The sequence below is a fragment of the Cuculus canorus genome, chromosome 1 (assembly GCF_017976375.1).
Source record: "Cuculus canorus isolate bCucCan1 chromosome 1, bCucCan1.pri, whole genome shotgun sequence".
Lineage (NCBI taxonomy): Eukaryota > Metazoa > Chordata > Aves > Cuculiformes > Cuculidae > Cuculus > Cuculus canorus.
Window position 1 is genome coordinate 152,974,636 of NC_071401.1, and position 22,729 is coordinate 152,997,364.

General features: G+C 47.5%; 1 protein-coding gene across 1 annotated transcript in view; it reads right to left on the minus strand.

Annotated features, from left to right (window-relative positions):
• Nucleotides 1–16,780: 16,780 nt before the first annotated feature.
• MYH9 (myosin heavy chain 9) overlaps nt 16,781–22,729 on the minus strand; it is a 71,790-nt gene continuing 65,841 nt past the window's right edge. Inside the window, exons 34-41 of the mRNA XM_054058106.1 lie at nt 22,437–22,598; nt 21,614–21,742; nt 21,184–21,272; nt 20,856–20,979; nt 19,536–19,744; nt 18,995–19,103; nt 18,506–18,678; nt 16,781–18,316 (exon numbers count right to left, since the gene is read on the minus strand). Of these exons, the coding sequence (XP_053914081.1) occupies nt 18,199–18,316; nt 18,506–18,678; nt 18,995–19,103; nt 19,536–19,744; nt 20,856–20,979; nt 21,184–21,272; nt 21,614–21,742; nt 22,437–22,598 (1,113 nt within the window). The 3' untranslated portion in view covers nt 16,781–18,198. The remainder of the gene's footprint in view (nt 18,317–18,505; nt 18,679–18,994; nt 19,104–19,535; nt 19,745–20,855; nt 20,980–21,183; nt 21,273–21,613; nt 21,743–22,436; nt 22,599–22,729) is intronic.

The window sequence follows — 22,729 nt, forward strand, 5'->3', positions numbered from 1 at the left end:
TTGGCTTTATTATGGGATGCGAATGGGACTCCTCCTCTGCCTGCCAGTGCTTTGGAGGAAAAAGAGTAAAACAGGAATGGAGGTGGTCACTGTGAGTCAACACACATAGTAGGAAGCTCTTCTTGACTTCTCAGATACCATCCGTGGACCAGTTAGGTTCTCGTGATGTGTCCTTACACATCTGCTGATCTTCATGAAATTATTATAGAGTTTGGTTTTGAGTGACAGTTAAAATACATGACTCCAGTCTTACCTTACACCTCATTTTTCCTGCTCCAAAATAATTTTCAAGGCCACATTAAAAGCTATTTTTAAGTGGTAGGTTTTTGCGCTGTGGTGCCAGCTTGTGTCCTCCAGTGACAGGGAAATTCTCTTTTTTCCGAAATGATTACAAGTCCTCATGGAGTGGCAGGCACCCAGACGACAATTACATTCAGCTTTTGTCTACTCACCCACCAAGGATAAACACATGTCTCATTCGTCTTGACTGGGCTCGATAAAATGAGCCAGACTGTCAAACAACGTTGAAGGAATGTGTTCAGTCCACCCTTGGCTTGAAAAGAAGCCGATATTCTTGTGACTAGGATCCTACTCATTCAGAGAAAAGCAGCGTTTCTGTATTTGTCTTCCTCCTAATTTTAGCGAGGGGTTCTAGATGAAGATACTGCCCGTGAGGCACTGCAGAAGGCTTCAACCTGAAGACGAGTTAGGAATAAACAGTTCGGAAACAAATCTGTATGCACACTTGGGAGCACTCCTCTTGCTGTGGTCTAGGTGTCTGCCTGATATTCCCCTTGAGGGACAGCCAGACAAGGAGCTGATTTACAGCGCCCAGCCTCCTTTTCTTCCTCTTCATCTTCCTCTAACCTCATTTCCACCAGGTCCTGCCATGCAGGTGCCAAAGTTGCTGCCAGTTTCCCCCCATATCCTGAGTTCACGTGGTCTGCACCACAGAGCAGTGCCTGGGAGAGCCGGCAGTGCCATAAGGAGGTCCCTTGGCTGGGCATTTTCGGTTGGCTGTGGTCTGCAGCCTGCCAGCAGAGCAGCCAAGACCACTGCAGAGCAGAGCACCATGGGTTATGGTGTGGGAGGAAATAGCTTGAGACAGGGTACTGCACACTCCCTAACAAACCGACCTGCAGTTGCCGCTGCCATGCCTGTGCTATCATTTGCTTTCTGTCATAGTATTTCATATTATTATCTCTCTGGCTCTTTCCATTTCCACTTAAAAAAAAAAGATGAATGAATTAATCTTCACAATGTTCTTGTGGGATAGGAATTATCTCTGTTTTAATAGAAGATATGAGGCATTCCTGAAGTCACGAAAAAGCTTTTGAACTGGGACTACAATCTTAATCCGTTGGTTTCCTTTCACACAACCCAGCTGCCTCTTAGGTATTTGTATGTGACATCTGAGACATACTAAACAGACAGCTGACTCCTCTCTTAACCCTTCCACTGATGCATAGAGCTCTTGCCAAAGGCTCCTACGTGCCATGATTTTATGGACAAGTTTGCAGAGTGCTCACCAATGCTTTGTCTTTGATAGATCAATGAGAGGCAACTATAAGAAATGTCACCCTTCCAGAGACCTCTCAGAAGCTGATGTCAAGAATATATCTTTCTGAACAGATTAATGTCATTTTGGAGTAAAGTTATGGGGTTTATGTGTATGTGTGTGTCCCCAAAAGCCACCCTCTGAATGGACTCCTTGAAGAAACATGTGCTGGTGCTCCCACTGGGCTGGAGATCAGGTGCCATCAGGATGCCTCATGTGAAGCATCTATGGAAGTACAAAGAGCTAGGTCCAAGATTCTGCTTGGATGGAGCAGAGGGAATGACTCACACAGGCTCTAAGGCTCAGGCGTGAAGCGAGGCACATACTCAGCTATTACTCTTTGACCTGAAGGCATAGAAATCCTCCCTACCACAGCTGAGAACGCTTTCTTGCTGCTTTCATTGTCTACACATGGTATCTCATCCTGCTGACCTTCTCCCTCTTAGCCTTACAGCTTCCCACAGCTTTGCCTCTCTCCTGTCCAGTGGAGTCAGTCTCTCTGCTGAGCGGGCCAGGGGAGGTTTAATGGCTTGCCCAACCCTGCTGTTTTCATCTTGCCAGCCAAGCTCCTGAAGCCAAATGCTCTTCCTCCTGACAACAGTACTCCCACCCAAGGCAAAGTTTCATCCTGCACTCTGGTCCTGGTTTCGCAGGAAGCAGTGATGGAGCTTTCCGTAGCAACTAGTGTGGGTGAATGTTTCCCCTTGCTTATCTCTGGATGGCTCTTTGCTACCAAATTTTATGAAGAGAAGCTGCCTTTTCTTGTCACCAACTAGCACACAGCTGAAAATACATAACCTAAGTCAATAAAATCCGAAGTCTTTGTCACCTGACTTAAACCGTCTGCCTGGAGGCTGCCAATCCCCAAGCAGTGGCAGGAGGCCAATATCAATATGTCACTCTGATGCAAGGGCACAGGCAGCTGTCAGTCAGTGGGTCAACACCCACAATGCACCCAGTCTTTTTCCAGTGCCACCTCTTGCAATGAGGACACTTGGCTTTAGTCAGCGCCAGCAAGTACCTCGGCATTCCGGCAAGGCAGCAACATCAAAAGCTGGGAATCAACCAGAGAGAAAAACTTTTCTGACTCGTTCTTTTCCTGCAAGCTTCAAATATCACCTCAGTGCATCTCTCATTGCTGCTTATTGCTGCTTGGTCTGTGCTTCTGTGGAGTATTCTCATGCACAAAAGTTCTGCCGTTTCAAGTATGCCGATGCTGCTAAAGCAGTACAACACCTGCAGTGCAGATGCAGTTATCTGCATATATGCACTTAGCATAAAAATGCCATCTGCCTGCACTACTTATGCCTGGAAGGATGTGGAATGAAGTAGGTCCTACAGCACTTTTAATATACAGGGGCTTAGTTCTGTGAAAAAAAATCCCATCTCCCCAAAACATATAATAATAGGAAACTGTGTGAAGAGTCTGTCTGGGAAAAAACAGCAGGGCTGACTGGCTCAAGCTAAACATCGTGAGCCACAGAGGTGCCACAGGGCGTGCACAGGGATTCAGACCAGAAAAAAAAAAACCCCAATATTGTCTCTCCCCAACCCTGAGATCAAGGAGCAGGGAAATATCTGGCATTTGTTCCCCACAGCTGCCTGTCATGAGTGAACCAGAGGTTGTTGGAGGCTGGAGTCTACGTCAAGGGCTAGCAGTGATGACTGTTGATGCAGTCCTCCAGTAGCCTTGCTGGAGCCACGGCCCCTGCATAAATACATCCCTGGCTCTGTCTCTGAAGTACCTGAGAGCTGTGCCACCCTCTCCTCCCTCAGGCGCGAGTCTGTAACAGCCGAGTGGCTGTGATATTATTATTCAGCCTACATGGGCACACAGACAGTACAAATCATTATTTGCAACCGCTCATTTCCAAACAGGCTGGAGGCTGCGCAGCTCGAGAATGGCAAATGCCCTGCCGGAGGCAGCATTCATTCCTGGTGCAACTGGCAGACAGAGCAAAGGACAAAGCAAATCAGCCACTGTGGTGACTGGTGGCATTATAAGGACAGGGTGGGTTTTATCATGCAACTCCTGCTCATTTTCAGTGAGGCACCCTCTCTGTTAGGGCCCCTTAGCTACAACTCAATTTACTACATGGCTGATCTCTGGAGTCAAGGCTGATTCCTTCTCCCTAATCGGTTTATTGAAAAGCATCTCAAAGTGCATTGTTAAACAAAAAATGCCAAACTAAGCTGGTCCTTCACATGACTGAACTAGCAAGAGGAGCCATCTCCCAGCACAAAGAATAGCTCGCAGATATTTTCTACAGCAATCCCTGTAGCACCTTTCACTTCTGTGACTGATGCAGGGATAAAGAAAGGGTGTGCAGCTGAAGCAGGCCCACACCCTGATGTTTCCCAGCTGTTCAAGCCTTCCCTTGAGACAGCAGCCGTCTCTGCAAATTACAACAACATGAATTATGCCTCAGGATCCAAGCCACAGGAGTGTTTCCAGGCTTGCTCCAGCTTTTCACTATTCCAAACATTTTGCGGGCCCCTCCCCTTCTGCTGCTGAAGTTTTAGTTCTTTGTGTCCTCCACGCTTGCAGAGTTTTCCAGTTCCATTCCTCGTATTTTCCTTGGTCTCAACTTTCAACTGAAATTTCCACATGTCCAGCTGTACTTATTCGAGATTGCAACACATCCATTATAGATGACTCCACCTGCTGGCCGCTAGGTAATCCCGCATTCATATCAGAAGGACTGAGGTGCATACTACGTATATAAATATGATCACAAACTCATACCCTTAGATTGTATCTTTGCTGCAAAAGATTATCAGTTTTCCTTTGCACAGAAAAGTGCTAGGTGAATTTATGATAACATCCTACCAACAAGCACTTGCAACCTGATTCTACCCTTTAACGATGCAATCTGTTGCTGACAGAGCACACATTTCAAATAAGATTTGAAAACATGCTTCTGGTTTGTTTTTTTTTTTTACGTGAGTTCTCCACTCTAGAAATAGCTTCAGCCTCTTTGGTTTCAGATTCAAATTAGAAAACAGCAGTAAAGCACAATAAATAGTCTACATGTGAGCCAAAAGGATGTTTTCAAAGTTAGGCAAACCCTAGCTTGTAAGAAAAAAACCCAACCAATCCTGTACGTGCTACATCTGCATAAATACTAAGAGTTCACATCAAAACCCACTGTGTGCATGAACACAGATCCAGCTGGGTCGAGAGAACTGAGACTCTGCAAGAGCAGGGAGAAATCTTTTCCTTGTGATTCAGCGCTTAAGCACTTTTTTTAACTTTAACCATGAGAAATATCATTGCAATCAATGAGGTTATTGACCCACTTCTGGACAAGATGAGTCCTTTGCTGCCGGGCTGAGTCTGGGCTGCGCTTTGCATGCGTAGTCACAGGGCTTGTGCAAGTTGCAGGCAGGGGAAGCTGCTTACATCTGTCTCGGAACATGTCCATCTGCTGTGCCCATTGCCAGCGCTCCCTTATCTCCAAGAAAATGAAATTATTTCAAACGTAATTTGTAGCCCCTGCTGCAAAAAAAAGGCTAACCCTTTCTCCCGGAATCATCCCAAATCCAGACAACACATAATCCACTACAGGAAATATAAACGCCTAATGCAATTTTATAGGCGGCTGGAGGGTGCCAAGTTTGCTAGCCCAGACAATAGGTTGCAGATTTTGCTGTGGAAAACAAAAAAAAAAGACAAGGAAAAAAAAATAGAGAGGGGGGGCTAAACTACAGCTCTTCTCGGTGTTTCTCAAACCTTGGGAACTTCAGCTGTGGCTGCTGGCAAGAAGGGGCCGCTAATCCCACAGGCTGTAGCAATCAGAAACAGAGCCATATTTAGTCATGTTTTCCAGCCCCTTCTCCTATTGCTGACTGCTGAACAGCCATTTGAAAGACGAGCAGGGCTACAAATTCAGACCAAAATAAAACAGTATCAACCCATGCAAAATTCTGAAGGGGATATCCACAGCCCTGCAAAGCTGATGATAGAACTGTGGTGGAAATCCCTGCTTGAGTGACACTGAAGCTGGCCGGGGACACCAGCTCCACGCTGTAGGGTCTGGCTGACCCAGAAATCGACTGTATGACTCAGGATTACCACTGCTGCGATGGCCTCGCTCCCTCCAGAGGCTTGCCTCCAACTTTATTAATACCACTTATCTTCACACAAGTTGCATTCAGATAGAGTTCAGGTGGTTTGGGTAACATGGGTTAAATATGGAATGGGGAAATTGCTGTAGTCTCCCAAGTACGTGTTATAAATTCAGGCAATTTAGAGCAGAGAGGAAAGCTGGGAGCAATCTAAGCGTATTCTTCAGCACAGGGAATGCACAGGTAGGGCACCTAAATAAATGTAATTGCGGACTAAGCTATAACCATGTCATTCTGGAGGAGTCACTTTAGTTTTATCTCCCAGACTCGCTTACAGTGATTTTTAAAGACACAGTATGTTTTTCTCCTCTTGATACCCATTCACCAGCCATCATCCTGTTTGGGTGCCTCAGCTGCATATCTTTTACCAAATACATTTTGTATTTGACCTCAATACTGCATTTCCTCAGTTTGCAGTATATATTTAGAGGTTAATTATTACAGTATTCATGGGCTTTACCCTGGATAGCATCCATATTCTACTTGATGCAAACTAACATACATGTGTCTGCACACCCATGTATAAGCTTTTGAGTACATGCATGCTTGCGTGTGCACACGCACATGTATGTAAGGGTTTAAGAAAGCCTCTGCACTGTTCTTTCTACTCCTTCAGGGGGCTGTTTTGTGCGTAAAGGCTACTCGCCCCTCACTGCTGCCTCTCCCAGGGCCTCCATCTCCTCCAGCTGCCTATCCAGCCTGGAAGGAGATGCTTCCCCCACCACCATGCACAGTGCCAGACAGTGGGTCCCAAGGGAGCCCAACGGCTTCTGCTATTAGGAGGTTGCTGAGGATTTGAGGGCATGTCCTCAACTTGCACGCTCCTGTGCAGCTCCCTGCTGGCCTGGATGGATGGGAACCCAAGCCTGGATGCATGGAGGGGTGGGTGGTGTCTGCTCCCACTGCAACTCCCTTGCCAGCATCACTGCATCTGCTCCAGCAAGCAGGCCCCTCGGAAGCCGCTTTGCCTCCCACATCCCTCAGCCTTCTGCATCTGTGTTTTCTCTTGTTCTCCCCTTTTCTCCAGCAGGAACTTTCCCTTGGGAGCTGTTAGTAGGGGAAAGGACACAAGGAGAAACAAGAGCCAGAGGTTCAGATCGTGAACAGGCATAAACTCACCCTTTGTCTGCCAAAACATCTTTGAAGGCTCCAGAGCTACCAGGACTGTGAACTTACAAGCCAAGGGCTTGCTGCCCTGCCTCTGTTCAACCCTCATCATCCCCAGCACCAGCCAAGGTCTCTGCAGTGTACCCAAAATCCCTCTGCAGCCTACCCCAAATCCCTGCTCGTGCTGCCCATGGCCATCCTATGCCACTGAGCCCGGAGCCCTGCTAGCACAGACATCACACCAGGTAATCCCTTCAATAAATTGCTCGAGCTCCAACTAAAACCACTGTTAATGCAGTTTTCATCTCCCCTACTTCTGCAGGGTGGCTGCTTTAGAATTAATTTATAGCAAAGCTCTCCATTTAATATAAAGCTATAATCAAGCTATTGCTTGGTTTTGGAGAAGATCACCTCATGCTATTAGCTCTGTGCTGTGACAGAATGCACCATGGTTTGGTGCCATGACACCAACCAGAAACAAGCAAAAAAAAAAAAACCAAAAACCAAAAAGAGTTACCAGCTGAAATAAACTACCCCAGGGAGCTTTAGCACTCACAGCCTAGCCGAGAGGTGTGGGATCCTCGACCCTCAGAAACAAGCTCTTGCTGCAGCTGGTAATCACATTTCATCCTGGCACAGACAAATTCCTTTTGCACTTCCTCCGTGCCGCTGAGTGCAGCACGCCCGCCCAGGAGAGCAGATTATAATCAAGCACAGCAGGGCTCATAATCAACGCAGGTAAGTACACATCGCACCTTGCTGTGATTCGGAAATAAATAAGATGACCCCTTTTCACCTGCTGTTTCGTTGGTAATTTATCCCCTTCCTCTGGTTTTCAACCCATGAGAAATTTCTTTGGCTGAAATCATTCTTCATTAGGTTTTCTGAGATACTTAATTTTTAAATGCATCCCAGTCCATCAGTCACAGCTGGTGTTCTCCATCCACAATTTCCACATCATCCTCTAAGGCTGTAATTTAGCAATAGGACCCAACCAGATCTACATGTCCCCAAATTTTACCTGACAGCTTCTGTGTGAGCTGCAGACATAGGTGCTAGCGTTCTCTAAGGGTTTTAGATTTTCACCACTGGTCTTCCTCCCATCATATTTTGTCTCTTTTTTTTATATTATAGAGAACAGAAGTTCAAATTGCAGAGTGCTTCTTATGTTCTGTGAGATGTTGTGCTATAACTGGCTCCGGCACCAAAGCATTTGCTGGGTAGTTCAGAGAGGAAAGGGAAAAAAAAAAAAAAAGAGGTGGGGAAGAAGAGCAAAACCAGTAAATATTTTATGTATTCACTGCTCAGCAAAACTAGAAAGCAGTAGCTTCACAACCACACAGGATGCAAGAGCAGTCATTAGCCTGGCACAGTATCTGCCCGGATTAGCAAGCTCTGTGCTGGTTCTAACTGAGGGAGAAGAAAAGGCAGCACCCGAAAGCTAAGCAGGTAAGGAGAACACATCATGTCAAAGCACAATTTTCCTGTCTGTGTAACCCATCACTGCTGCTTGGATCGATCTCACCCAGTGGCTCAAACATGCTGGGTTTGCCTGGCTCCATGTGCTGACAGGACCCCACTTCCAGCCATGAGAGGAGCAATGCAGTGGTGTTAGACCTGTGAAGAGGTGGCTGTGATCATCCCTGGTGAAGGTACTTGGGTGGCTGCCTTCAAGTCTTTACTCACAGCCTAAACAAACCTCTAAGTGCTTCATTTTTAGTAACTATAGGGGATTACCTACCTGGGACCCCATCAATTAGGCAGGGGTTTGCTGAGAACATTTGGATGGATGTCAGGGCATGTCTAACCTGTGCTGGAGGAAATCAAATGCAGAAGGGAGCTGTGGGCTTCTCTGGTGGTCCTGGGGTGGGTGAAAGTCCTACCAGGACCCCTATAACTTGGAGGGAGAGCTCTGCCTTGATGGGACAGAGCCGTTCAAAACTCCACCAGATCTCGGAGGAAGTGCATGAGCAGGGCTCAAGCACAGCTCATGGGGCTGTTGGTGCTGGGAGGGACCCAGCCAGGCACCCGGCTTTAAAGGACACCTCAGCCCTGTGCTTTGTCTGCTGCAGTAAATAGTGGGTTGTATGGTCAAGGTGGTTTGGTACGCTTTGCACTCTATCTTCTTGATCCCGCAAGAGCTGAATAGGACAGTTTCCTGCCTCCAAAAGGCACCTCCTGCCTGGAAACACCAGCACTGGGCTCTGCCCTGAGCCCCTGCAAGCTGGACTGCAGCCAAGAGGTGCCCCACTGGCTGTCACTCAAATACCGGTCACCTCCTGCTGCACAAAGATGGCTCTGCCATGGCCACGAGGAAAGCATCAGCCTTTCCAGCCCTGTCTCTTCCTGCCTTGGCGCCTGCTGAGGGGTGTTTCCTTCCTCTGCCCCAGCAGTCAGGAAAGCCTTTGTTCCACAGGGAAATTGGAATCATCTGCCTGTAGCAGCACTGCTGCCCACACGCAGCTCACTAAGAAGTGGGTCTGGGGCATTGCCCAAGGACTTCCCAACTTCAGGGCATTTCCCTTGCCTTCAAATACAGATTATCTTTCCTAAGAGATGAAGAAGTCCAGGTTATACTTTTTGTTTGTATGCATGTCCCATGACAGTTTATTTTAATCGTCTTGCAGCTTTTAATAGTTTGTGACAGTGTCATGAAGCAGCCTCTCCTGCTGGGTGAGCCGGAGGTATTTCAGCCCTACGGAGAGCAGGCAACCTGTAGCACAGCTCATATAGGTGCTGGGGGGATTATGAAGGAAGTTTCTGGGGGGACAGCAGAGCAGGAAAAAGCTGCTTTGTACACCCAGAGGACCAAGACCTCTGAAAGTGTGAAATTTGGCTTTGGGGAGAGGCTATTTGCACACAATCCTGCATGATGCCTCACTGAGTCATGTACCTCTTCCCTCCTGGTTTATAAGAGGGGAGCCACAGAGAAGCTGCAATCCGGTCTCCCTCCATGATTTTTTCCCTAACCTTCATTCATGTGATGTTAAAGGCCAACAAGCCAGGTCCCTTCATGGGGACATGGTGCCTGGCTTTCCTCATCCTCAGTGTACCCCCGCAAAGCTACACCAGGGCCACGCTGCACCCTGCAAGGAGAGGACCAGTCCTGCAGACCGTGCAGGGTGCTGAATCCTTGACCACTGGAGCACTAGCACTGGTCCCATCCATGTCCTGATGCTTCCATCGGTGGCAGTGGGAACGCGTGCCCTGTACCACTCAGCCCTGCACACTCGGGTTTGTCCCTGGCCACTCTACCATCTCTTCTATTCAAACAGCTCTGGTGTTCTCACTTTCTGCCTGGGGAAGCGGTGCAAGCAAATGACCTCTGGGGTAGGTGAGGTTTTCCTCTTGTTGTAGGTTTTCTCTTCTGCTACAGAGATACCGTGTGTTACCCTCCTATGGAACAGGCCTGCCGACTGCACTGGCCGTCTCTCCTCTGACCCAAACTCCCTGGCTGCAGCAGAGAGGTGAGCGCTTTCCTCAGAGATGGAGAGGGGTTGCTGTGCAGATAAACCCCCTCCAGCGTCACAGCAAGGGGCTGAGTAAACACAAACAGCCCAAACCTTGCGCCTTTCCTCATGTGGAGTCCCACCATGGTTTCTTAACTGCAGATCCTCCTGGATCACAAGCCGTGTCCTTGAAGGCACTTCCCAGAAACCTTCCAGGTGAGAGGGAAATGGTGAGCTGGGCTTCAAGCAAAAGCTGATCAAGAGATTTATCTGTGCCTTACCCACAAGGACATATGAGAGGGAGACAGCTGGGTGCCTCATGCTTCCAAAAATGATGAGCTGGTGAGCTGCAAGCTGCGGGGCCTGCAATTACATTGACATCAGAAAGGTTCAAAAGCCTGCACAGCAAATTGGGCTGTGTGTTACCTTGTTAAAACCTCTTTTGGCTGTACCAATACCTCTGCTTCAAAGCCTGCCACAGTTCCTAGCAACAACATTAGTGCTTCTTACTCAAGCTGAGAGCCTTGCCTGAGACTGAAGCTGGCCTCTCCTCCAGAGGCAAGCTCCTCGCACCTGAACCAGCAGGTGAGGAAGGTTTGGGAGGCATAAAATGGGGCTGAAAGGGTCACCTCCAACCCAGGGTGAATCTGGATGCAGCCCCCAAACTCCTCTCAGCCTGCAGTGCAGAAGTGTTAAAAGGTAGTTGTTTTATTTCCTTCTCAACACATACCCACCGGCCATAGGGCAGCTTGCAGGGCTGGGAGGTTTTGCCAGGGTCCTCTCAATTCCCAGGGACAGCCCAGGATTGGGAAGAGGGTCCCTGGAGGGAGGAGGCAGCCAAAGCTCTCTCAGTGCTCTTGTACCCAAGCTAGGAGGAAGGATGCTTCCCTTACTGCAGCGCCAGGAGTTTGGGGGTGGAAAAGTGAAAGGTGGGTTCTGCTTTGGTGCGATGCTGTTTCTTTATAAGGCAACAGATGGAGATGTTTCCCTGGATACAGCGGGAATGAAGAGCAGGAAACAAATTTCTTTGATCACAGCTCCAAGATTGTCCATCCCCCCCTATGCCCCCACTTTTTTTTTCCCACTCATTCATCGCTTCACCCACAAAGCTGGTGTAGGCTGCTCTGCGGGGACAATCACTCAGAGCATCTCTTGGCTATTCAGTTCAGCATCTCACTGCTTCCAGGCAAACCTCTCAGCCAACCAACCCCAGTCCCCTCCACCAGTATATTATCTCCAGTGAGACATTTTCTGGCTACGAAGCCCCACTTTAGTCACAGCCTTACGTGAGATCAGGGATTTGAGTGATGGCTCCTCTTCTAAAAGGGAGCCTAATAAAGTGATCCATTTATCCTGAACAGTACACTCTGCCATATCACCCTTCTCCATGAGCTTCTGCACAATTTCTATCAAGAGTTAATTAAGGCTGTAGCGAATAAAGCCATCAACAGTATAATTCCAGATTAATTAGCAGAACACAACCACATTATCATAGAATAGAATCATAGAATCACTAGGTTGGAAGGGACCCACTGGGTCATCAAGTCCAACCATTCCTAATACTCCCTAGACCATGCCCCTCAGCACCTCGTCCACCTGTCCCTTAAACAATTCCAGGGGAGGTGACTCGACCACCTCCCTGGGCAGCCTCTGACAGTGCCCAATGACCCTTTCCATGAAAGTTTTTTTCTGATATCCAGCCTGAAACTCCCCTGGGGCAGCTTGAGGCCATTCTCCCTTGTCCTGTCCCCTGTCACTTGGAAGAAGAGACCAGCTGCCTCCTCTCCACAACCTCCTTTCAGGTACTTGTAGAGAGCAAGAAGGTCTCCCTCAGCCTCCTCTTCTCCAGGATAAACAACCCCAGCTCTCTCAGCTGCTCCTCGTAAGACTTGTTCTCCAGCCCCCTCACCAGCTTCGTTGGTCTTCTCTGGACACACCTCAGAGTCTCAACATCCTTCTTGTGGTGAGCGGCCCAGCACCGAACACAGTACTCAAGGTGCGGTCTCACCAGTGCTGAGTACAGAGGGAGAATAACCTCCTTGGACCTGCTGGTCACACCGTTTCTGATACAAGCCAAGATGCCATTTGCCTTCTTGGCCACCTGGGCACACTGCTGGCTCATGTTCAGTCAGCTGTCAACCAACACCTCCAGGTCCTTGTCCTCTAGGCAGCTTTCTAGCCAGACTTCTCCCAGTCTGTAGCACTGCACAGGGTTGTTGTGCCCCAAGTGCAGGACCCGGCATTTGGCCTTGTGAAACCTCATGCCATTGGTCTCAGCCCAGCAGTCCAGCCTGTTAAGATCCCTTTGCAGAGCCTCCCTACCCTCAAGCAGATCCACATTATGAGCAACACGGTGTTGCAAGTCCAGTCACTCCATCATCATGAGTTCTCCATTTCCTCCCATGTTCTCCCTTAGGGCCAGGGTGCTGAGCAATAGTGAAACTTTCAGGGCAGACCTTTCTTGCAGGGCACGCGTGCACCCAGGCAGCATCATGTCCTGCAGACTTCTGCTGCCTGCACGCATCCTCAGCTGCTGTGCGTCAGTGGAGAAGGCCTTAAGCATTCCTCCTGCAGAAAAAAAAAATATTGCCCAGTCCAACTCACAACTGTATTTTTACTTAATAAACTTCTAAGTGCCTTTCTCTGCACACAGTCAAGCACTTGCACAGGCTGCCCGGGAAAGTGATGGAGTCTCCATCCCTGGAAGTGTTCAAAAAGTATGTAGATGTGGCACTTTGGGATGTGGCTTAGTAGACATGATGGTGTTGGGCTGAGGGTTGGACGGAGCCATATTAGAGGTCTTTTCCAACCTTAATGATTTTATGATTGTGTTTTACCTTTTGCAAATCAAAAGCGCCATAGCCCAGCGAAGGAGGCTGCCCACCGCAGGGAACTGTCTGGAGAAGGGACTCCAGTACTTCTCATCTGCCAGACCATCATCGCTCAAGGTGTTTCGTGTTTTTCTATTCCCCTTTTGGCACTGCTGCTCAGCAGCTTGTTTTGCTCAGCCGTGCTGGCACCAAATGGTAGCAAGGCCATGAGAGTCACAAATTTAGGACTGGAGGGGTTTTGGTGTTTTTTTTTTTCTCCTTTTCCTTCTGCTTTTGCTCCCACTGCTGGCATCAGAAGAAGGAAATAAATAGGTGCAGACAGACAGCAAAGAGTTATCTACTAGTATTAGCTAACTATCCTGAAACTGGGAATATCGTTTCCGCCTGTGCTTGGCTATGAGGTTCAAAAGGCAAAGTTCAGATCCAGACTCTTCAGGGAAGGCAATGCCTCTGGGATCTTGCCAGCAGGGCTGCGACAAGGTGTCTCCAGAGCAGGCTGAGCAGGACTCAGAACTGGGCTGGACTTCCAGACAGGCCCCATAGCTGACCAGGATGGGGGAACCAAGCCAGCTCCAGAGCTTTGTCTCCGTTCCAAGTGCTATGAGCCAGGCTGTGTGCCTGCATGGATGGATGCTCCTGGACAGCACAGGCCAACAGTTAATGTTTTAAAAGCCTCTGGGGCCTGTTGCTCGCTGATCTCTGCTTGGGCTGCAGCAGGTTGCATTGCAGTTTTAGATCACTCAAACCACTGCTCTGAGAGCTCCCCCACCCACATCTCGCTCCAGGCAGGGCAGGCTGCAGCTTTCCACTACAGTTCCCTCCCTCCCTCTTGCGCCCATCATCCCAGTCCTGCAGCCATTTAATTTGCACCCTCAGCTTTGACGAAGTGATTCTCCATTGACGTTAAGTGATATTTGAGACAAACTGGGGAGGAAACGGAAGAGGAATACATCTTAAATCTGGCAGGTTGGTGCTGCTGTGCCAGGAACAAAGCCGGAACTGGCGCTAATGGCCACTGTCTTCACTCTGCCCTGGGAGAAGCTGTAACACGAATAAGCCGAGGGCTCAGCTGCTCTCCCTGCAGAGAGACTCTTTGCAGCAGGACTAGATGCTGCAGGTCTAGTGATTTACCTCCATCTCCCTGAGGCTATGACAGAGCTGACTGCTCTGCCTCTCGGTTCTGCTGTCACAACAGCCACTGAGGGCCACACTGGAACCTGCATCAATTATTTTTTTTTAGCCAGGTTTATTATATTTAGTGACCTGGTTTACAGCTCTGTGCCAGCACAACGGTCCAATGCAAGAACAGGAACGTTTGACATCAACTTTACCATCATCCCTTGCATCTTCTGAAACCATATCTATGAGCGCTCTCCCATTCAGACCTTTCCAGTTACTGCTGGGATCAGCCCTGAGGTTGGATGGTGCAGTGAACAAACAGCTTCAGCACCAGCTTCCAGGAACAACTCTCCAGCACGGCCCACAGATCAGGTCCCAGTTCAGTCTCTTTTCTGCTCTTGCGTATTACAGCATTTGTAACCACTCACCTACTTGGACCATCCCCAAAACCTCAGGAAAACCCGTGTGAGACGTTCAGCAGCTCAGGAAATCCACCGAGGAGCAACTAACCTGGAGCCAAGAGAACCTGCTAGCTCAAGGCTGCCCTCTGCAAAGTGGAAAGTGGTGTGGGAGAAGAATTTTGGCTCTTCCGCAGAGATGCACAAAGAGGTGGAAAGCAGAAGGAAGAGACTGTGACGGTGGAAAAAAAGAAACAAGTCTCTCCATCTTGTGCATGACAGAGCAGCATCCAAGCAGTACACAGGCTCACATACAGCAACGTAAAGGACACAAAAAGCAGCATGAGCTTAAAACGCTCAGCATGCCATAGGCACACAGGTGTTAGGACAGTTCTGCTCTGTCTCACAGCAGCACTCGGCCACCTGGGTCAAGACGATCCTATGATGGGAAGGTAATTTTAATGTAATTTAAAGGACATGCTGTTCACAAAGATGCCCTACATGTTTCTGCAAAACACTTTGGAAAAACAACAAAGTATCTGAAGCACTGAACTCCCAGACCAGAGACTCTACTCCTGTTTTAACAGCATACACGCGAGCCATGAGCACAGCAGGGCCTGTGTGCCACGCACCACAAACAAATCTCCATCCCTTCACACCCTCTATCCCTATTCAGGCTTTAAAACCTGCAGTCTGTGTAACATCTAACATCAAGAGTTATTCGCGCTCACTCCAACCCCTTAATGTGACTACAGCCACTTGTGCAGCCACACACGGTGAATTGTCATTCCTCCTCCTCCTGCACATACCCCCCATTTTTTTAAAAAACCCTTCTACCTACACTCAAATTCCATCATAAGAAAACTTTTCTCCCTCTCAACATTTGCTTCGACAGAAATCCCACCCTCTGGGCAGGCAGGCGTATTCCCCTGAGGAGTTGTTCAGCATAAGCTGCACGCAGCCTGCTCCTTGTTTGCCAGCACTGGCCCTGGCAGCAGCACTGGCCAACTGCCCCATAGACCCTAGTGGTCACCAACACTTCCCTCCCCACTGCTGCCACCCAAGGTCTGACCCAGCCCCAACTTCTAACCTTGACTTTCTCACCAAGGTTTAAGACTCTGCCAGCATATGATGAGAGGAACTAGATGATCTTCAAGGTCCCTTTCAACCCAAACTATCCTATGATTCTATAATTATCAGGAGCTAGTGTCACACTCAGCATTTTATGCCACAACTGTGGCACCAGAACTCGAGCACCGAGCGCAGTTTGAGAGGCCACAGACCAGAAGGTGAATACAGCCACAAGTTCCTTATTCCATTTCTAGCAAAAATGGTATAAGAAGTAGGTTTTCTGGGGACAATTTGGAAGATGAGTGAAAGGTAGTTTTGCCAATCCACTGATAGAATAGACTTCTAGACTTACCCATCACATCCTCCACTAACCTCACTTCCCAGTGACTCCAAAGATTGGAAACAGAAGTGAATAAGATGATTTGTTTGCAATAGTTGTTACTTACAAGCTCAGAAATATCATCTTCGGACCAAGAACAGAACTAGCTCGGCTGAAATTCACAGCCTCATGTTTTGAATCTATCTGTCTACAATTGCCTGAAAGGAGGTTGTAGCGATGTGAGTGCTGGTCTCTTCTCCCAAGTATCAAGTGATAGGATGAGAGGGAATGGCCTCAAGTTGCACCAGGGGAGGGTCAGGTTTGGCATCAGGAAACATTTCTCCACCAAAAGGGTCATCAGGCACTAGAACAGGCTGCTCGGCGAGGTGGTAAAGTCACCATCCCTGGAGGTATTTAAAAGGCGGGTAGGTGAGATGCTCAGGATTATGGTTTAGTAGTGGACAGGTGTGGTTGGACTCAATGATCTCCAAGGTCTTTTCCAACCAAATGATTCTATGAACGCGTAACTCTGAAGCAGACAAACAAGGTGCATTGTCCTCCTCCAAAATCCGCAGTGTTGGCCACCATTGGCACCTGCCTCGGCGACACACTGCGGGTACCGTAACAACCGATTTTAGCTACGGAGAGTCACTTGGCGTGAGAGGTGGTCTGCAGCACAGCTGACAGGACAGGCTGATGCTCCAACAGCGCAGCCACTACCTGTGGAGGCGATATGTATGGTCTTCGCTGCACCTGGGAAGAGAGGGAACGGCAACACACGCACACGGACTGCAGCACATGGATAATCTTTATTGGTAACATCAGTGGAGCACCAATAAACCATTACTGACTGTAGTGGTGACACGCAGCTGAGGCACATGCTAAGGCACTTTTATTATATAAAAACAAAATTAAACTTCTTTTGTGACAGCAATTGGGACAGGATGCTCCTGCATTTAGAGCGCTTCAGGCATACAGTATGGCGCTTCATCTTTAATTATTTTTACTTTGCTCGTAAGTAGGTCTAAATGCAGCATATACAATATGGTTAAGAATACAGGTAAATCCAGCAACCAGTGTACGGTGTAGAAAAGTAAAGACTATCTCTATATAACCATGGTCCCAATAGAAAGGCAGTGATAAAGACCTTTATTTTTTTCTTAATTACTTATTAGGAGAGATACAAAGGCCTTACATACATCTGTGCAGATTAAAGGGTTTTTAATATACTCTTAGTCAATGGTGCACAATAACTAATCCCAACCCCTGGATACAGAGCAGGTGCAAGAGGCTTGGACATGTCAATAAAAGAGGGATTTCCCTCCCCTTATCCCCACCCTCTGCCCACTACCCTATTAAATTCCCCTAGATTCTGTCTATTACCATTAAATATATTTGGTCCCCCAGAGATTCTCAGACAAGCACAAGGACATTGTTCTGCTTTCCCAGCCTGTCATTAACTACTGGTCCACGCTACCTTAGATGAAACCGCTCAGAGGCAGAAACACTAACAGGACATCATTGCACTTCAGAGAGATCTGTCCAGACAGTAAAAAATAAGAGAACAAAGGGAAAAAAAAAAAAAAAAAAAGACAACTTTGGCAAGTCCTCCAGGTAACTGGTCCCAAGAAGAGCTTCCCTCTTCACCCTTCCCTGGAAATGTGTGAAAGAAGAAAGGGCAAATTGCCATGGCCAAAGCACACCGTTTTTCCTGAAACTGCTCCCAAACCATGTGGGTGGGCAGATTAAGAGAGGCAGAAGTCTGAGGTCACTGAATACGATTGCCGAAAGCAAACAAAGAGGGAGGGGAAAGAATACAGGAAGGAGCTTCCCTGCAGCTAGAATCAAAGACAAAAGGAGATTTACAGCAAAAATAATCTTTCCCTAACCCCACTCCCTCTAAGGATCCAAGGATCCCCTGTGTAAGGATTCACCAGCAGACATGGCACAGACAGTTCTACAGGCCTTTGTAGTGGCCAAACTGCTGGTCAGATTTCAGAGCCCCGACTCTTTGGCATTAAATACAAAGAGGATTAGGAAACTGGAAAGTGTAGGAAACTAGGAACACATATGCCCGATGGCTCCAGATACACAGAACTGGGCTTGCTCTGCAGATTCCCAGCCAATTTAGGAGGAGAGGGTTTGCTGAAAGTCCAGTGGAAGAGGGGAAGGTGGATGGGTCACTCCATCATGTGTAACCTGGGTAAAATGGGAGGACTTATTCAGTAGCTTTGGCATCACCCGCATCTGCCTTGCCGTCCACTTCCTCATCGGAGCACTCTCCTGCACCCTTCCTGACAATTCGGCGTGTCATGACAAAGGGCATGTCTCCACGCCTAGGGAAGGACAGACAGCGTGTCAGCAACACAAGGTTTCAATGTATTCACCTGACCGGGCAGGCTTTGGAAAAAGGCAGAGAAGTACCTGGCAGTGCTATTTGCTGTAGGCAGCTGCCACTGCGGGCAGTTACAGCAGGACAATGCCAGACTGGCTGCCAAGGTACTGCACCAAATGCTTGGCCTTACCTGAGTTTGCTCTTCAGGGAGCTGACTTCTCTGTTCATTGCATCAGCCGTTTCAGTGGCATCCTCCAGCTCACGCTGGAGCTTCCGACGGGATGCATTGGCTCGCTGGGCTTCCTCTTCTGCTTCCTCAAGCTGGCGTTTTAGCTGCTTCAAGCGTATGTTTGCTTTGTCCGCCTGAGTGTGTATGGGAAAAAAGAGATTTGTGTTTCCCAGAATTACAGCGTAGTAGTTAGAGCAGCAAAAAAAAGTTTTCCAAGCCCCCTCTTTCCTTTCTGAATGGAGCTGCCTAGGACTTGACAGCTTCAAGCTTTTCCTCAAAAGCACTACATTTTCATCTGTATCATCTTGTAATTATTACACTGAGGGAAAAGAAGGGAGATCCACAGGAAGATTAATGCTAGAGCCCTCTTAGATGTAGGTGATGCCTTTGTCGTAGATGGGAAATCCTCCCACCAAAAGACTCACCAATGCTGCCAGTAACTATACACACCTGATCTTTGAATTGCTCAGCATTACGCCTCTCATCATCCACCTGCAGCAAGATATCTTTCAGCTTCTTCTCGGCACGGCGCACCTGCTTGCTGGCAGCCTGGCGTTCCCTATACAGAAATACAGCGATGCTCAGAGAAGAACTTCTCTCCCGTTGTCCCCAACAAGATGAAACGACATGGACAAGTTAAAACCAAAAAAAAGATAACAAAAGTCCTCCTAACTTGGAAACAAAGGAGATAGGAGGCAAGGTTTCCCAGAAATGAACAGAAGACAGTGATGTCACACAGATATGACCATTCCCGAAGCTACAGAGGGACAGCAAGTGTATCACAGCAGCAATTTTACGAGTGGTTAAATCTGGAAGAAGCTAGATGTCTTTACAGTAAAAAAAACAGGTTTGCCAAGACCTTACTTCGGTACAAGCCAGTGTACATAGGATAAAGCCCTCACTTAAACAAACCAGAATTGTTGAGAAGAGCTTAAAATCCCAGAGAGGGTTGGAGGCTTGTGAAACAGACAGAGTTTCTACTAGGACATACTTTGTCTCCATGTCTAACTGCTCTTCCAGCTGCGCTATCTTTGCTTCCAAAGCCGTGATCGTAGCCTTGTACTTGGACTTCACTGCGCTCTCCATCTCCTGCAGTTTAAGCTTAAGCTCCTTATTCTGGCGCTCCATCTGCTGGCGAGCATTCTCATTCTTCTGTGCGTTGCTACGCTCAGCATTCAGGTCGGCATTCATCTGATCAATCTGCAGAGAGAAGCAGCACTCAGCATATTGAGCGCTCCAGCCTGAAAGGCTAACTTATTTCTCAGACACATGCTGACACGCAAAGGAGAAGGACCCTGGGGGTGGGCTGAATACCTGGAATAACTATGATGCAGGCAGAGCTGTCTATAGGCAGGGCACTTCTCCAAATGTGTTCGTTTACCCAGATTTTCAAAGTAATTCCTTGAATAACAGGTTTATCAACTTCCTCTTAGGGCTAAACTTGCCAATCGCGCCCAGTGCTTTCTGGGGCAAAGGCCATGGTTTGACACTTAACACAGTAATTATCAGTCTCAGTGAATTACAAAAATCCTGAGGCAAGTGGATCTAACACAAGTGCTTTACTAATTTATCATTTATTTGCTGTCTGTCTAATTCCACTACCGAAAGGCTTAAAAATACTGATTTTCAAAGGTGAAAGGGCAAGAACTCAGTCCACTTCCAAGCCAGGGCTCTGGCTGACAGTTAACCGAGTAGAGAACTATGCTCTCATCCACCAGAGTGAACAAGCCATTTGGAAAACTACCAGCCTAGCTCCTTGGCTTTGGAGCGCTAAGAAAACAACATGCCTGATTCTCAAAGTTGGACAGATAAAATATGGCAGAACACAGGCAGATTAAGATCGTGGTTTCTATAGCAGCCTAACAAATTCCATATGGTAAGTCCATTTGAAGCAGCATAGAACTGGCCGAAAAGTAATTTTCCAAAAACACTGTGCCACAGTTAGTCATGCCAATTTGGAGCAGCATGCTGCAGATCATCTTTCTCATAATCCCTTAATACAAAAAAAAAAAGGGACTAGGAGGTCTGGGGGGGTTGTTTGGTTCGTGTTGTTGTTTTAAATAAATTTGAGAGATTGTTCCATCTGCCCAGTGATTGATTTCAAGGGTCAAAAGCAGTGAGTTAACATCAGCTCTGACTGCCCACCATATTTTCTGTATTGTGGTATTCAGGTGTTTCAACTTGCTCACACCTACAGACTTCTGAGGGTCTGCGCCATACACAAAGCAGCACCTGGCATTACTCAGAATGCAGTTTAACAATTTACAGAGACAAAAGAACCTCTGCTAGAACACACAGTCTGAACAGGTACCTGAAGATTTGCCTTCTTGAGCCGGTCATTGATTATCTCTGTGTTGCCCTGTTCTTCTTCTAACTCCTCCTCCAGCTGAGCTATCCGGGCCTCCAGGCGTCTCTTTTCCTCCATGGCCAGTGCTCTATATACAGAATCATTAAAACAGTGTTGGTGGCGTTAATGCCTCGGGGAAAATTCACCACTTCTAATTTTACAAAAGAAGCTCAGTCTTTCAAAAGCAGAGGAGATACAGTGCATGCCGTAGTCTATATAAAAATAACAGCCTGTGAAGAATTGTATTTTCTCAAACCAGCTCCTCCACCCTTAAACAGGGAACATTACTCACCCTTTACCACTGTTGTTGGCAATCTCATCAGCCAGCTCATCCCTTTCTTGCTGGGCTTGGCGCTTGGCACGCTCAGCAGCTGCAAGTTCCTGGAATGAAAACAAGACAGTGATCCAATGGGAAGCTACCAATTAATGCAGCATTGGAAAAAGTAGTTACTGGTAATGGGTGGTATGGTCTCTAGCTAGATCCAGACTTAATTATAAGACTTGGTCTGTTCCCTGCCCACCCTACAGCTTCCTTTGTTTTGTACATTCCTACTACAGCTGTTCAAGAAAGGGCCAAATTCTGCATTTTTAAGTGGACCTCATATTTGAGCAGAGCACGAAGTATAGAAGAAAGGAAATAACCACTAGAGCTTAGACTGCTACACCTAGTTCTTGGCCAAAGAAAACAAACAAACCCTTGACTTGCATGCATATTCCATTACCTCCTGCAATTGGATCATCTCTGCCTCCATGCTCTTCAACTTCTTCTCATTTTCTTTGGCCTGTGCCAAGATCTCTTCTCTGGAAGTACGTGTGTCCTCCAGTTCCCGCATGTAATCCTTCATTTGTGCCTGAAAAGGGAGAACAGAAAAAAAAAAAAAGGATGAATTTCAGAGCATTCACATTAACAAATTGGGTTTGTTTGTTCTACGGGAAACACAGAGGAAAAAGGGAAACAGGGATTCATTAATCTTCAGTTACCAGAAAGGCTCCTGTAAAACCAAAGGAATCATCCTTTTCCCATTTCACAAGTAACAAGGAAAAATAGTAATGGAAGCAAACAAGATTGCTTAAATAGCAGAAGGAAAAAAAATCTTGTCAGACATAGGGAGGGGGAAAGGAAGGGTGCAAGAACCATTCTGATGAAGCAATGGAATGGACACTCTAGGGAGGATTTGGAGTTTTTTCCTAAGAACAGATCAGACGAATGCCTGTAGGAATTACAAAAGCAAAGCAGAACTGTTTTGGGGCAGGAGAAGGCCTAAAAGATATTCAAGTCCCTCTGGCTTTACAGCTCTGTAATCCTTCCCAAAAGCACTGATATGAGGCAAGGACTAGTGTGGACTTCCCTACAGCTTATCTCCCAGGGATTAAACAGGCAGATCAGGATTAGAATATTCGAAATGCCAACAAATCTTTTGCAGTAAAACACTACAAAGTCCACTGCCATTGTGACACTGATACAGGGGTCTCACAAGGTGAAATCTTGTATCCCATTTCCCCGTAAATGTTCTACACTGACAATTAAAACAGTTACAGTCTCACCTGCAGTTTGCGGAGCTGCTTGATGGCCTCCTCGCGATTCTTGTTAGCCGTGTCTATATGGCCTTCCAAATCCTTCAGGTCCATCTCTAACTTCTTCCTGGCAGCCACAGCAATGGAGCGCTGTTTTCGTTCATCTTCCAATTCCACCTCCATCTCCCGCACCTGTACAGGGAAATACAGGCATCAGTGTTTCAGCTCCTTGATTTACCAACAGCTAGTTTTCACATCTCCATTTCAAACTGTATGCAAGTGCAAGCATGTGACTTGTTTTTATTCTTCCTGGCAGGGTGATG